Source organism: Leopardus geoffroyi, chromosome B2 (assembly GCF_018350155.1).
Source record: "Leopardus geoffroyi isolate Oge1 chromosome B2, O.geoffroyi_Oge1_pat1.0, whole genome shotgun sequence".
Lineage (NCBI taxonomy): Eukaryota > Metazoa > Chordata > Mammalia > Carnivora > Felidae > Leopardus > Leopardus geoffroyi.
Window position 1 is genome coordinate 50314056 of NC_059332.1, and position 13748 is coordinate 50327803.

At 44.0% G+C, this 13748-nt stretch overlaps 1 protein-coding gene across 2 annotated transcripts in view; it reads right to left on the reverse strand.

Moving 5' to 3' along the window:
• The window catches only part of TRAM2 (translocation associated membrane protein 2), an 83801-nt gene that overhangs the window by 27558 nt on the left and 42495 nt on the right, over window positions 1-13748 (reverse strand). For both annotated transcript variants that reach the window (XM_045498526.1, XM_045498527.1), the window contains exon 2: window positions 13058-13121. In XM_045498526.1, coding sequence (XP_045354482.1) covers window positions 13058-13121 — 64 coding nt within the window. The remainder of the gene's footprint in view (window positions 1-13057; window positions 13122-13748) is intronic.

The window sequence follows — 13748 nt, forward strand, 5'->3', positions numbered from 1 at the left end:
ATTCGGATCATAAACAAAGGACTAAGCTTGCTAATATGTAAAACACTTGATAATAAAAAGATCAAAAATCCAAAAGAAAAATGGGCAAAGGATACGAACAATTTACAGAAAAAATTTAAAAGATGCTCCACCTTACACTGAAAGGAAATGCAAATGAAAACTACAATGAGCTGCCATTTCATACCTATCACATTGGCAAAGATCCACAGCTTGACAACATACTCTCGCTGAGGCTGTGGAGAAACAACCTCTCCTTCACACACCGCTGATGGGGGTGCAAAATGGACCACCCCTTTGGAAGGGCAATTTGGCAATTTCTATTGAGATAACAAGTGCATCCACCCTTTGATGTGGCGACTCCACTTCTGGGAATTTATCTTGTGGTAATACCTGCCACGTTCACAATGACATGTGATGAGGTTATGCACGGCAGCACTGTTTTGAACAATACACTAATGGAAGCAATCCAAGTTGTTTTCATCTATCAGGGGCAGGTTACATAGCCCATAGTTCTAATACACTGGGGCTATGCAAAGTGTGGCTGTGGACCAACAGCACTGGCATCACCTATGGGCTTGGAAACACGGGCTGTTGTGGATCAGGCCTGCTGGATCAGAAACTCGGGATGGCCCAGGACTCCATGCTTAATGACACCTCCATGTGATTCTGATGCATGCTAACATTTAAGAAGTGCTGATATGGGGCGCCTGGGTGGCTCAGTGGGTTAACCGTCTGACTTTGGCTCAGGTCATGATCTCACGGTTCGTGAGTTCGAGTCCCGCATCAGGTTCTGTGCTGACAGCTCAGAGCCTGGAGCCTGCTTCGGATTCTGTGTCTCCCTCTCTCTCTGTCCCTCCCCTGCCCCATGCTCTGTCTCTGTCTCAAAAAATAAATAAAACATTAAAAAAAAATTAAAAAAAAAAAAGAAGTGCTGATATAAACAATGGGTCTGTTTTTTAAAATCAGAGAGGGGACGCCTGAGTGACTCCATCGGTTAAGCGTCTGACTTCAGTTTAGGTCATTATCTCATTGTGCACGGAGTTCAAGCCCCACTTCGGGCTCTCCGCTGTCAGTGCAGAGCACGCTTCGGATCCTCTGTACTCCTTTCTCCCTGCCCCTCTCCAGCTCGTGCGTGCTCTCAAAAAGAAATAAAATTTAAAAAAGAAAAAAAATCAGAGAGAAACAAAGATCAAAAACAGGGAAAATCAATCAGGAGATTTAGAAAGCAAACCCATGGTTGCTTTGGGAGGGGGTAATGGCTGGGAGTGCTGTATCCTCTCTGTGTCCTGCTCTGTGGCGTGGGTGCACATCTATGTACAAAGTCACCGTGCCGTACCCTCAAGAACACGTATGTGTCACTGCAGGTGCTATACCTCAATAAAGTTTGTGACGAAAATGATGAAGCTCTCTACCCATTGACATAAAAGGATATCCAGCATACATTACTTAGTGGGGAAAAAACTTAGGCTCAGAACAGTACAGTATTCTACCAATTACATAAGAAAGAGAAGAAAAGAAATATGCGTATTTGTGTCTGCATAAAGCAACAGTGGAAGGCGGGGGATAAATCCAGGAAGGGCACACAGGAAACAACAGGGATTATCCACAGGGGATGCGAGTGTCAAAGGAAGAGAGTTCAGGGTGAGAACAAGACTGAATTTTTGGACATGTGAGCGTATTTCCTACTCAAAAAATAATTCTTCCACTTTGTACAAATAAAATTAAAAAGTATCCATTTTTCCCACCTCGCTGTCTCTCCCCCCACCCTTTTTTTTTTTTTTTTTTAACCACAGGGACCCAGACAAAGCATGAAAAGACCTGAAGCTCATTTCTAATGCTGCCACTCGCCCACCAGGGTGGGCGTGATCCAGGGTCTCTCTGCCCTCAGTTACTCCTTTGGGACAATGAGGATAATGCCACCTACCTCTTCTCACAAAGCTCTAAGGATCAAGTAGATAACTGACTTATAAAGTACTACACCAAAAGAGGAGATCATTCTGACCACTTCTATCAGAACCAGAAGCTAAAAGAACATAACTGTCACCATGTACCACATACAAAGTACTCCCATCAGGGTGCTTATTTAGGATAAGGAATACAAACAACAACCATAAGCCACTTATTGAGCATGTGCTCTGTGCCTGGCACTGTAGTGAACACATCTTGTAAGCGGCATCATTCACCTCTCCCAGGAATCCTGAGTATTATGCCCACTTTACAGACAGGGTAGCTGAGGTTAAGAGGTGGGAGTTAGTTAGGAGTGGGCTAAGACCCCAAACATGCTGCCAATGACAGGGGCTGAGGCCCATCATTTATTCCGAGGCCTCCTTGCTTTCTGACTCCCCGAAGGCCATGCTAATATAAACAATGGCACGCCGAGGTGCCAGGGGAAGAGTGGGGTTGAGGACAGGCATGGGGCCCATGCCTCACAGGGCAACATTCTGATCTCCACTCTCACCCTGTGTGGCCAGGCCGCCAGGCCACACCGCCGCTGACCTCTCAAACTATAAGCATCACCATGGTTCTCACATGCACTCAGCTGGTATGGGCCAAAATGTGGCTCCCCTCACCCTCCTGCCAAAAATGATTATGCTGAAGTCCTAACCCTTACCACCTCACAATGTGACCTCATTGGGACACGGGGTCTTTACAGAGGTCATGAAGTTAAAATGAGAACGTTAGGGTGTACCCTAATCCAATGTGACTGGTGTCCTTACAAAAAGGGGAAATCCGGAGGCACCTGGGTGGCTCAGTTGGTTAAGCATCCAACTTCAGCTCAGGTCATGATCTCGCAATTCACAAGTTTGAGCCCTGCACTGGGCTCTCTGCCATCAGCACAAACCCTACTTTGGTCCTTTATCTCCCTCTCTCTCCGCCCCTCCCCTGCTTGTGCACTTTGTCTCACTCTCAAAAATAAATAAACGTTAAAAAAAAAAAAATCTTAAAAAAAAGGGGCGGGGGGGAGATCTGGACACAGAGACACACGCAAAGAGGATGGCCGTCTACATGCCAAGGACAGAGGCCTGGAACAGATCGTGGCTCAGAGCCCTCAAGCAAGTCAACCTGCTGACACTTTGATTTTGGAACTTCTAGCCTCCGGAGCTGTGAGACAATAAATTTCTGTTCCTTAAGCCACTTGGTCTGTAGTATTTTGCCATGGCAGCACTAGAGAAATACATACCCTTATACAATCCTTCCTCACATAGACCCCAACCCCGCCCCTGCCCACAAAATTAAAGATCTGCCCGAGGATCTTCAAGGTTACCATTTTATCCCCATCTTGTATGGCTTGAGATAGATTTTCAACAATTTTCTAGTAAGATAGATAAGGAAAGGATACTTTCATGATGTAAAAAGATGCAGCAAAAATGAGAGAAGCATTAAAGAGAATTTGGAAATAAAGGGCCTAACTTGTGACTCGTTTTCTTGATGTATCATTTTTTTTTTTTTTAATAAAGCTATAACCCTCCCCGGGCCTTCAGGAAAGAAATAAAATAGTAAGTCCTAGGTGCCAAGCACACACTCAGCAGTTTACACACACGAGGCTTCTATACACAACTCACCTGGGCAGACAACAATGCAGCACGTGGAGAATGCCTACAGGGAGGGAAAGCATGAACTTCAAGAGAAAACTTCATTGAGAGCCATAAAGGAAAAATAACTCCACAAGGATCCCATGCAAAAAAAAAAAAAAGAGAAAGAAAAAAGAAAAATCTAAAATCACTGCTTTTTTCTCCCTCTGGGTAAAAAATAACAACGTTAACAAGTTCATTGTTCAGTTAGGAACAAAAATTATTTCAGTAAGAACTGAATAAGAAAACAATTATCCTAGCTAGACAGAAGGAGGGATTTGATTGGGAAGGCCAGGAAATGTGCAGAAGTGAAAACGCGGGGCAGGGTCTGGATCAGAGGGTGTGTTGGAGGGAAGGGAAAGAACAAGACAACTCACGAGAAGAAGCTAGGAGGATGGGAGAAATGACAGTGGGAGGCTGCAGGTCAAAGACGCCATTGCCAGGCTGCCGGCTGGTGAACAATTAGCCACAGCAACTCGGGCTCCACTTACTTAAACCTCTGGAACCGTACCCGGAAGGGGAGGAATCCTCTGGGCTGTGGCAGGGAATTGGAGAAAATCAAGTCTAGGCTGGAAAGGGGTCACCTCTGAGATGCTGTTTTCACTTTGTGAAAATTCACTGAGCTGACCACTTACGGTGTGTCCACTTTTCTACACAACTGTTATGCTGAGATAATACCTGTCCTGTTCTGAATGGGTCAGCCCCAAATTCACATGTTGGGGTCCTAACGCCAAGGTGAAGATGTTACAGGTGGGGGCCTTTGGGAGTCGCTTATTATTAGGGAATGAGGTGAAGCCTTCATGTATGGGACTGGGGCCTTAGAAGGGAACAAACATAGCTCCCTGCCCCCCACCCCCTATCAGGACACAACAAGACGTTTGTGACTGGAAGAGGGCCCTCACCCAAACATGCTGGCACTCAGATCTCAGGCTTCTAGGCTCCAGACCTGGGAGAAATAAGTTTCTCTTGTTTAGAGGCCACCTTCTATGCTATTCTGTTTGAACAGACCAAACGGAGTGAGGCAGCAAGTTTAACATGTTTCAGTTCACTGGGGAAAAAAAAAACAAAAACAAAAAACAAAAAACAGGTTCCGGGCTGGCTATCAGTCCTGGGTCAGAGGCCCCTCACTGTCTTTCAGATGGCTGACCAATAAGGCCAGGGACACTGGGGGCTGTGGTTTATTTTCTCTTATTCATACAGACAAGACCTCAGGGCCAAAGGGAACCTTGGCAGCTGCTTGGACCATGGGGCCAGGACAGAGCTAGGTCTCTGCCTCCCTGGTTGGGTTTGCCCTCTCTCCGCTGCCCCATTTGGTAAACCCAGCCTTCCTCTGGCTTGTCTGGGCCTCAGTGCTGCATGGGGTGTGAGCAGCCCAGCCTTGGTGTGTCCCTGGGAATGTCTGTGTGCCTCAGCAGGAAAAGGATGGGGCCAGGCCAGGCGAGCCTCCAGTACCCTCCAGCTACGCTGGGCAGCTTTCTCTGCCCAGAGCCACTGCTTCCCACCCATCTCTTCCCTTTTGTCCCCCACAAGATTATCTTACAAAGAGGCACTCAGTCTGATATGTGATGCCAGTTTCAAGTCCATGGAACAAGCAGAAGACAAGACTAATTCCTGCCAGGCAGCCCAGGGAACAAACCCCACTCCGAGCCCTGGACAAAGGCCTTCAGCTGAATGAAGCTTGCAAACCATCTGTCTGAGGTGGTTTTGATGGGGCAGAGTGTCTCATCCCACCAGGGGTTAGGAGAACACGGTCAGGCGATCTTATGGGAGGTCCCTGGCCTTTGCATCTCTCCCTGCAAAATGCTGCACAGCAACTGGTGGCAATAAAGCAGCTAGGACAAGAAAGCCAGGGATGTGTCCTTGTCACCTTTGAGGACCACAAAACAAACCTTTCTCTCAAAGAAGCCCTCACCCTCGGCGATTTAGTCCTAGGGGCACAGCAACAGGCTCAGGAACGTCAGAGCTACCACGACCCCTGCCCACGCAGGGGGCGCCCCAAACGTGGCCATGACTTCTCAGGGAGCTACAGCCCAGCTTGAAACCAAATCCAGCCCATGATACTCTTCACCCCCCTCCACTCCTCAGACCGAAGAGTTCTAGAAAAAACAAAATTGGAAGAGAACAGAAAAATGCAAATGATTCACAGGATTTAGCAAGTTTCCCTGTCTTACCTTCGAGGTTGGAAGCAAAGGGTCGTTTGAAAGTCTGCCTGGTGCTTTTTACGCAGGGCACTTAGAACAGCGCTTTTAGTCTTCACAGGAATCACCTGTGGATCTCCTTAAAAAGCAAGATCTGATGCAGGTGTGTGGCAGGGCCCGGGGAGCCTGCACGTCTAACAAGTTCTCAAGTGATGTGAACGGTGTGGGTCCGTGGATCATTTGAGTGGCAAGCACTTAAGAGGACTCTCAGGGCTTCCTGTATTCAGGAAACACTTGAGATTGAGAGCATGACCATAGCTCTCAATTTTGCAGATCAAGGATGGAGACAACAAATGTTACAAATGTGATCCGCCCAAGATAATTCAGCAGTTCAGTGGCACAACCCAAGACAACCTTATAAATGCTCAGCCCATTTGGGGTCACCTGTTCTAGATCAGACAGAAAGCCAGCAGGCCTTGGGTCATTCAGCAAATTAGTGGCAAAACCCAAAACAACCTTGTAAATGCTCAGCCCATTTGGGGCCACCTGTTCTAGATCAGACGGAAAGCCAGCAGGCCTTGGGTCTGCGTAAAGAATCAAACATCTTTTCCTGAGCCTTTATGTTCTGTATATTTCTGGCCACAACGTTACGCTCTGTGGTATTTTAATGAGAAAGAAGACTCAGTGTCTAATGGTACGACCAGAAACCAGACATCTTCTTCCTTGCCACGTGGCACCGGCACGTAGTTGCCAGATAAAATACAAGACGTCCAGTTCAACTTAAATTTCAGACAGATAAAGAATAATTTTCTAGTATAATTATGTCCCATACACAATCTGGGATATACTCATACTGAAAAAGAAAGTATTCACTGTTTATCTGAAACTCAAATTTAACTGGCGGTCCTGGATTTTTGTTTGCTAAGTCTGGCAACCCTAACAGGGTAGCAAAATGGGAATAAGGACAGTAGGGATTTGGTAACAAGGGGCACTCTCTGCTTCACTGCTGTCGACGTTAAAGAAAAACACAAGGAAGCCAGCATAGCAGGCGTTTCACCAGGATGCACAACTTACTACGGCAACAAGAATGCCCATCTCCTCTTTAGTTCATCTCTCCGAACACGGCTTAATCTTCTCAACCAGCTCATTACAATGTGACAAAATCATATATGGAGGGCTGGTATTATTAGTTGAATTGCATCCCCGCAAACTCCTATGTTGGAAGTCCTAACCCCAGCACTTCAGAATGTGACCTTATTTGGAAATAGAATCAGTAGCAGCTGCAATTAGTTAAGATGAGGTCATAGTGGAGTAGAATGCCCTTAATCTAATATGACTGATGTCCTTATAAAAGGGGGAAATGCGGATGCAGAGACTGACATGCACGCAGAGCAAATGCCATATGAAGACTGGCGTTCTGATGCCACGAGCTTCAGGACCGAGGGCTGGAGCAGACCTTGCCCCAGAGCCTGCAGAGGGAGCGTGGCCCTCCTGATGCCTTGATCTTGGACTTCTTGCCTCCAGAACTGTGAGACAATAAATTTCTGTTGTTAAGCCACTCAGTTTGTGGCACTTTTGTGACCTCAGCCCCATGAGCAGATGCTGGCAGCTGGGAGGAAGGGAAGAGAGGACAGAGACGAGAAACCCATCAACATTACCATTAGCTATTTTCTGTCAAACTTGAAAACTTCAGCCGAGGGAAGACACTGGGATTCAGAAATAGTAGGCTGCTTTGTGTGAACACAGCCACTGCCCTACTAAAATTCAAACTTAAATGTCGAATTGAGCAAGTTACACACGATTTAAAGAAGAAACCTTAGAAATAAGAAACCCTTACCCAGGTTGCACAAAAAGGATACGTTCCCAAGCACCCTCAGTCTTAAAGACATTTGGGAGGAGGGTTCTAAAACTTGCAACCTCAACAGACCCGTTATTGTGAACTGCTGTTTTCCCATGAGAAGTCTGCTTTCCTCCTGTACTTACAAACCAAACATGACCACACCGAGCTGGTGACTAAGGAGGCCAATGCAAAATTAAGCAGGCTATTCTGATTTCATTGCCTCTCTTGATTATTTGCTTGTCATATTTCGTATAACCCCAAATGGAAAGATTTAAACAAAAGATACGCTATTTAACAATACTTTATCCTCTCTTTCCAAAGTAACTGAAACCTCCTCAATTCAGAATGGATTCTAATGGACCTTCACCTTTACCCAGGCCTCGTTGTGGCCCGGAGGGGCAGGCCAGGAGCAGAATTCAATAACCGCACCCAAAAAAAATGCCAAACCCAGCTGGCTCCTGCCACACTGGCCTTCGCTCAGTCACCAGAATGGGCCAAGATATTTGTTTCTCACTTGAGGCCTCTGCACATGCTAATCCCTATGCATGGAATGCTCTTTCTTCTGCCTGGACCCTCTCCCTGTGTCCCAACACAACTGGCCACACATACGCGGCTCTAACATCAGCTTCTCAGCAGCATCTTCTGTCCTTACCTTTTCATTTTTCTTTATCACATAAGCCTGTCTATTCCCTTCACCACCCCTACCACAACCATAATTTTTTATTGTTTACTTGTTTATTATCTATCCCTCCCTAATAAATGGTGAGCTCCATGAGTCAGAAATCAGACATGTTTTGTGCACAAAAATAGACACAAAGATCAATGGAACAGAATAGAGAACCCAGAAATAAACCCACACTTACATGGCCAATTCATCTATGACAAAGGAGGCAAGAATATACAATTGGGGGAAAGACAGTCTCTTCAATAAATGGTGCTGGGAAAACTGGACAGCTACATGCAAAAGAATGAAATTAGACCACTTTCTTACACCACACACAAAAATAAACTTAAAATGGATTAAAGACTTAAAGGTGACACCCAAAGCCATAAAAATCCTAGAAGAGAACACAGGCAGTAATTTCTCCGCCATCAGCTATAGCAGTATTTTTCTAGATATGTCTCCTAAGGCAAGGCAAACAAAAGCAAAAGCAAACTATTGGGACTATACCAAAATAAAAAGCTTCTGCACACCAAAGGAAACAGTCAACAAAATGAAAAGGCAACCTACAGAATGGGGAAAGGTATTTGCGAGTAATAAATCTTGTAAGGGATTAATATCCAAAATATATAAAGAACTCCTACACCTCCATGCCAAAAAAACAAATAATCCAATTAAAAATCGGTAGAGAACCTGAACAGACATGTTTCCAAAGAATATAGACAGATGCACACCAGACATGTAAAAAGTAGGTCAACATCACTAATTATCAGAGAAATGCAAATCAAAACAATGAGAGAATACCTCACACTTGTCAGAATGGCTAGAACCCAACAAAACAATAACAAGTGTTGGTGAGAATATGGTGAATAAGGGAACACTTGTGCCTTATTGGTGGGAATGTAAATTGATGCAACCACTGTGGAAAACAGCATGGAGGTTCCTCAAAAAATTAAAAATAGAAATACTATATGGTCAAATAATTCTACTCGATATTTGCCCAAAGAAAGTGAAAACACTCATTCAAAAAGATATATGCATCCCTATGTTTATTACAGCATTATGTACAATAGCCAAAACATGGGAGCAACCAAAGTGGTCATCAATAGATGAACAGACAAGGAAGATGTCATATATAAACATATGTATATGTATATAACCGATATACAGAGAGAACAGAATATTACACAGCCATAAAAAAAAAAAAAAAAAAAGGATGAGATCTCAGGGGTGCCTGGGTGGCTAAGTCAGTCGAGTGTCCAACTCTTGATGTTGGCTCGGGTCATGATCTCACAGTTGTGGGATCAAGCCTCGCATCAGGCTCCGCACTGAGCATGGAGGCTGCTTGGGATTCTCTCTCTTCCTCTCTCTCTGCCACTTCCCTGCTTGTGCTGCTCACTCTCTCTCAAAATAAACTTTTGTTTTTTTTTAAAAAGGATGAGATCTTGCCATTTATGACAATAAGGACGGACCTAGAGGGTACTATGCAAAGTGAAATAAGTCAGAGAGAGACAAATTTCATATGATGGTCACCAGAGTGGAGAAGGGAAGAGTATGGGCAGAATGGGTGAAGGGAAGTGGGAGATAAAGGCTTCCAGTTATTTAATGAATAAGTCACAGGAGTAAAAGGTACAGCACAGAAAATACAGTCAGTCAATGGTACTGTAATAACGTTGTACGGTGATAGATGATAGCTACACTTATGATGGGCATAGCATAATATATAAACTTGTGGAATCACAAAGTTGTACACCTGAAACTAATGTAACATTGTGTCAACTATACTCAAATAAAAAAATTGAAAAATTAAAAATAAAAGTAAAAACTACAACCTTTATTTCACTTCACTCTCTTCTTGCTTGTTCATAGTTTCTAAGAACTCAGATGTAATTCTTACCTCTATGTTCATCTATAAAGAAGTCGTACCCCTCCCAGACTGTTTCTTAATAAAAATTTAAAATAGCCATTTCTTAAAAGAAAGAAAGAAATCAGACATGTTTTAGAAACTCCTTAACACCCAGGGCTTGGAGCTCAGGAGGCACACAAACATTTGTGGGGATTGATCAATTAATTAATTATTTAAAACAAATGAATGAGAGCATGCTATGATCAATAGCGGCATACTTCCAAATCCTGCCGGGAAGTTCTGTATGCTCAGAGGCTCCAAGTTCAGCCCTGGAGCATGCAGTCTACTTTCTCATCCCAGCTGGAGATGGATTCTTTTAGGATATCCCTTGTCTGCTAATTTCTCTGGGAAAGTTTCAAACTCAAAAATCAACCCTCTGATCATGCTCTAGCTTTATAAACACAGGCATATCTCATTTTATTGCACTTTGCAGACACTGCATTTTTCACAAATTGAAGGCTTATGGAAGTCCTGGGTCCAGCAAGTGAACTGGCGCCATTTTTCCAACAGCATTTGCTCACTGGTTTGTGTGTCACATTTTGGCAATTCTCAAAATACTTCAAAGGTTTTCATTATTATGTTTGCTACTGTCATCCATGATCAGTGATTGCAAGTCGCTGAAAGCTCAGATGATGGTTAGCATTTTGTAGCAATACACTATTTTTTACTTAAGGTAGGTACGCTGCTTTTTAGACATAATACTACTGCACACTTAACAGGCTGCAGTATAGTGGAAACACAACGATTATATGCACCAGGAAACCAAAAAATTCATCTGATTTGCTTTATTGCGATACTCATTTTATGACAGTGGTCTGGAACTGAACCCGCAGTATCTCCGAGGTCTTTTCTATAATAAAAGCATACCCTGGTCACATGCACATCAGCTGTTGTAGTCCCCAGGACAATACTTTCTCATGGTAAATTAATAAAGCAGTGTTGGGTTGTGATCTGGCAGCCCATATAAATGGACTTCAGGGAAAAATGTGATGAAAATACCAACGCAACATTTGATAGCTGGATCTCTCTTTATAAATTAATAAATTGGCATTCTGACCTTAACAAAAAAGAAAAAGGCTGTCCATTTTATATTTGGAAAAAAAAAAAAAAATAGCCCTTATGGGTCATTAGAATTAGATGACCGAGGGCATTTTGGCAATGCAAATACACAACATACAGCCTTTAAAATGTACATAGCACTTGACCCAGAAATTCCAGTAATAGGAATTCATCCTGAGAAAATAATCACAAATGCATGTAAAAATTTAGTCCCAAGAATGTTTACTGTAGCTCTGTTTACAACAGAAACTGGAAGCTTAAATATTCAATCATACGGGGTTGAATGGATAATTTGTGGTAATCCCTACTAAGAATAATCTGCAAGGGCGCCTAGGTGGGGCTCAGTTGATTGAGCGTCTGACTTTTGATTTTGGCTCAGGTCATGATCCCAGGGTCATGGGATCGAGCCCTGTGTTGCTTTCCACACTGAGCCCCCCACTCACACTCCCTCTCAAAAGAAAAGAAAAAGAAAGAAAGAAAGAAAGAAAGAAAGAAAGAAAGAAAGAAAGAAAGAAAGAAAGAAAGGAAGGAAGGAAGGAAGGAAGGAAGGAGAAAGTCTCTGCAGCTTTTCAAAATATCTTATCGAATAGAATCATAATTAATTAATGGCTTGGAAAAAAGGTTCATCATATGCTGAAAGCAAAAAATTGGGTTAAGAATCAATATTCCTTAACTGTAGTGGTTGGGTAGGTGGTGGTGTCAGGTGATTTTTACCTTCCTGTGTTTATCTGCATTTTATAAATTTCCTCTGGGAGTCATTTTGAAATATGTTTCCATACAAGGAATTTTAACCAGTCACAAAAAGACAAAAACTATATGATTCCACCTACATAAGGTACCTAGAAGAGTCAACTTCATAGAGACAGGAAGTAGCATGGGAGTTGCCAGGGGTTGGAGGGAAGGGGTGGGGGGTGGAGTGTGGAGTTACTGTTTAATGGGTACAGAGTTTCAGTTTTGCAAGATGGGTGGTGGTGATGGTTGCACAACAGTGTGAATGTGCTTAGTGCCCCTGAACTGTACACTTAAACAGAGTTAAGATGGTAAATTGTATGTTATGTTAAATTTAGCACAACGTTTTTAAAAACAGAAAAAAAGCTAAAAAATTTAAATTAGTAAATGGTAAGTACCACTGGATCTAGCAGTGTGTTAGTTATTAGGATTTTCAAGAGACAAGAGTAGGTAGTGTAACATGGTGTCTCAACTATACTTCAATTAAAAAAAAAAAAAAGCGGGAGGGACAGGAGTAGAGAAGGTGGAACCTGACCTTGGACCACGTGGCACTGAGCAAGACAATCCAGTGTGCCCACCAGGGCTGGGGTGTGCCTTGGGACCAGCGAGCGTTTACCGTGTCTGCTGGCCATGGTGTTTCCTATCTCTTCCTTCACCAGCATTGGGTTTTCCTGCTCTCCTGCTAGTGTCTCTCACTTTGATCCTCAGGTGAAGGAATTGATTTGGCTGCCCCCAAAGCGTGATTTCCCCAGAGTCTGGCTACAGAAACTATATCCTCTGTATGCCATGGGTTAAGGGATTTGCCCCCAGAGTCCTTCAGCTAGGCAAAGAAGAGAATCTCACCTTAAAGTCAAGTCAATTCACCTCTGTATTACTGAAGAAAGAAGTAGGTTCAGTAAACAAAAATTTCCCCTTTCTTCACCGAGAGGACACCCAGGGCTTTGCAACTGAAAGGGAGGTGCAATGCCTGCTTCCTGGTGGTGGGGGACCTGAGAACCCCAAGATTGCAGAGCCACAGGCCGAGGGCTGTGCGTGGTCTGCAACTGCATCTTAACGGTCCTACCATGGTGGATGCTGAGCTTCAATATCTGAAAAGTCCAAGTCCTTCAGAGTTAACAGGGCCAGAGACACAGAGACTAGTGCTTTCCTTACCTGCTGTAGGCACGCTAACGTTATACTGAGGTAAAATAAATAGGAAGGCAGTCTTGGCGGTGACCTGTAAAATAAAGGGAAAATGTTCCAATTTAGTTTCTTGGTCACATCAAAAGAAACAAGTGGATCCTGCTACCAGCCCCCAGGGCCCACCCCTTTTGCATCTCGGACCCACAGACCTGTCCAATGAAGGGTTTCACCTAATGAGGAGTTTGCACTGTTTGTTTCCCCGTTTACCTTCAATGACAAGCCTCCCAATACCTGCACTAAAACCCAACAAAGCAGTGTGGGGCCCTGCACGGTATCTAGACTTGGACCCACTGAGGATGGAACGAAACAAGCTGTGCTTGGCAGCCGAGGGCTGTACAAATCTGCCTGCCATTCATTCAAGTATGTATTAAGTTCATTCTAGGTACCCGGCGTTTTGGATTGCAGAAACTAACAGGAAATGAGGACACGGACTTCAAGAAGCTTCAGACCTAGCTGGGGTTCCCCCCCAGCGCACAGGCTAACAGCACACTGGACAGCAGCCCCAAAAGTCTACACCTGAGCTTCAGAAACAGAGAACTCCAGCTGTTAATTTCACATCCAGTGTGTTGTGGGACACGGGACAAGACATAATGCCCCCCACTGCTGGCTTGTTTATTTCGAAAGCTGCCTTTAAATAAAATCTTGTGTTGTGAAAAATCTA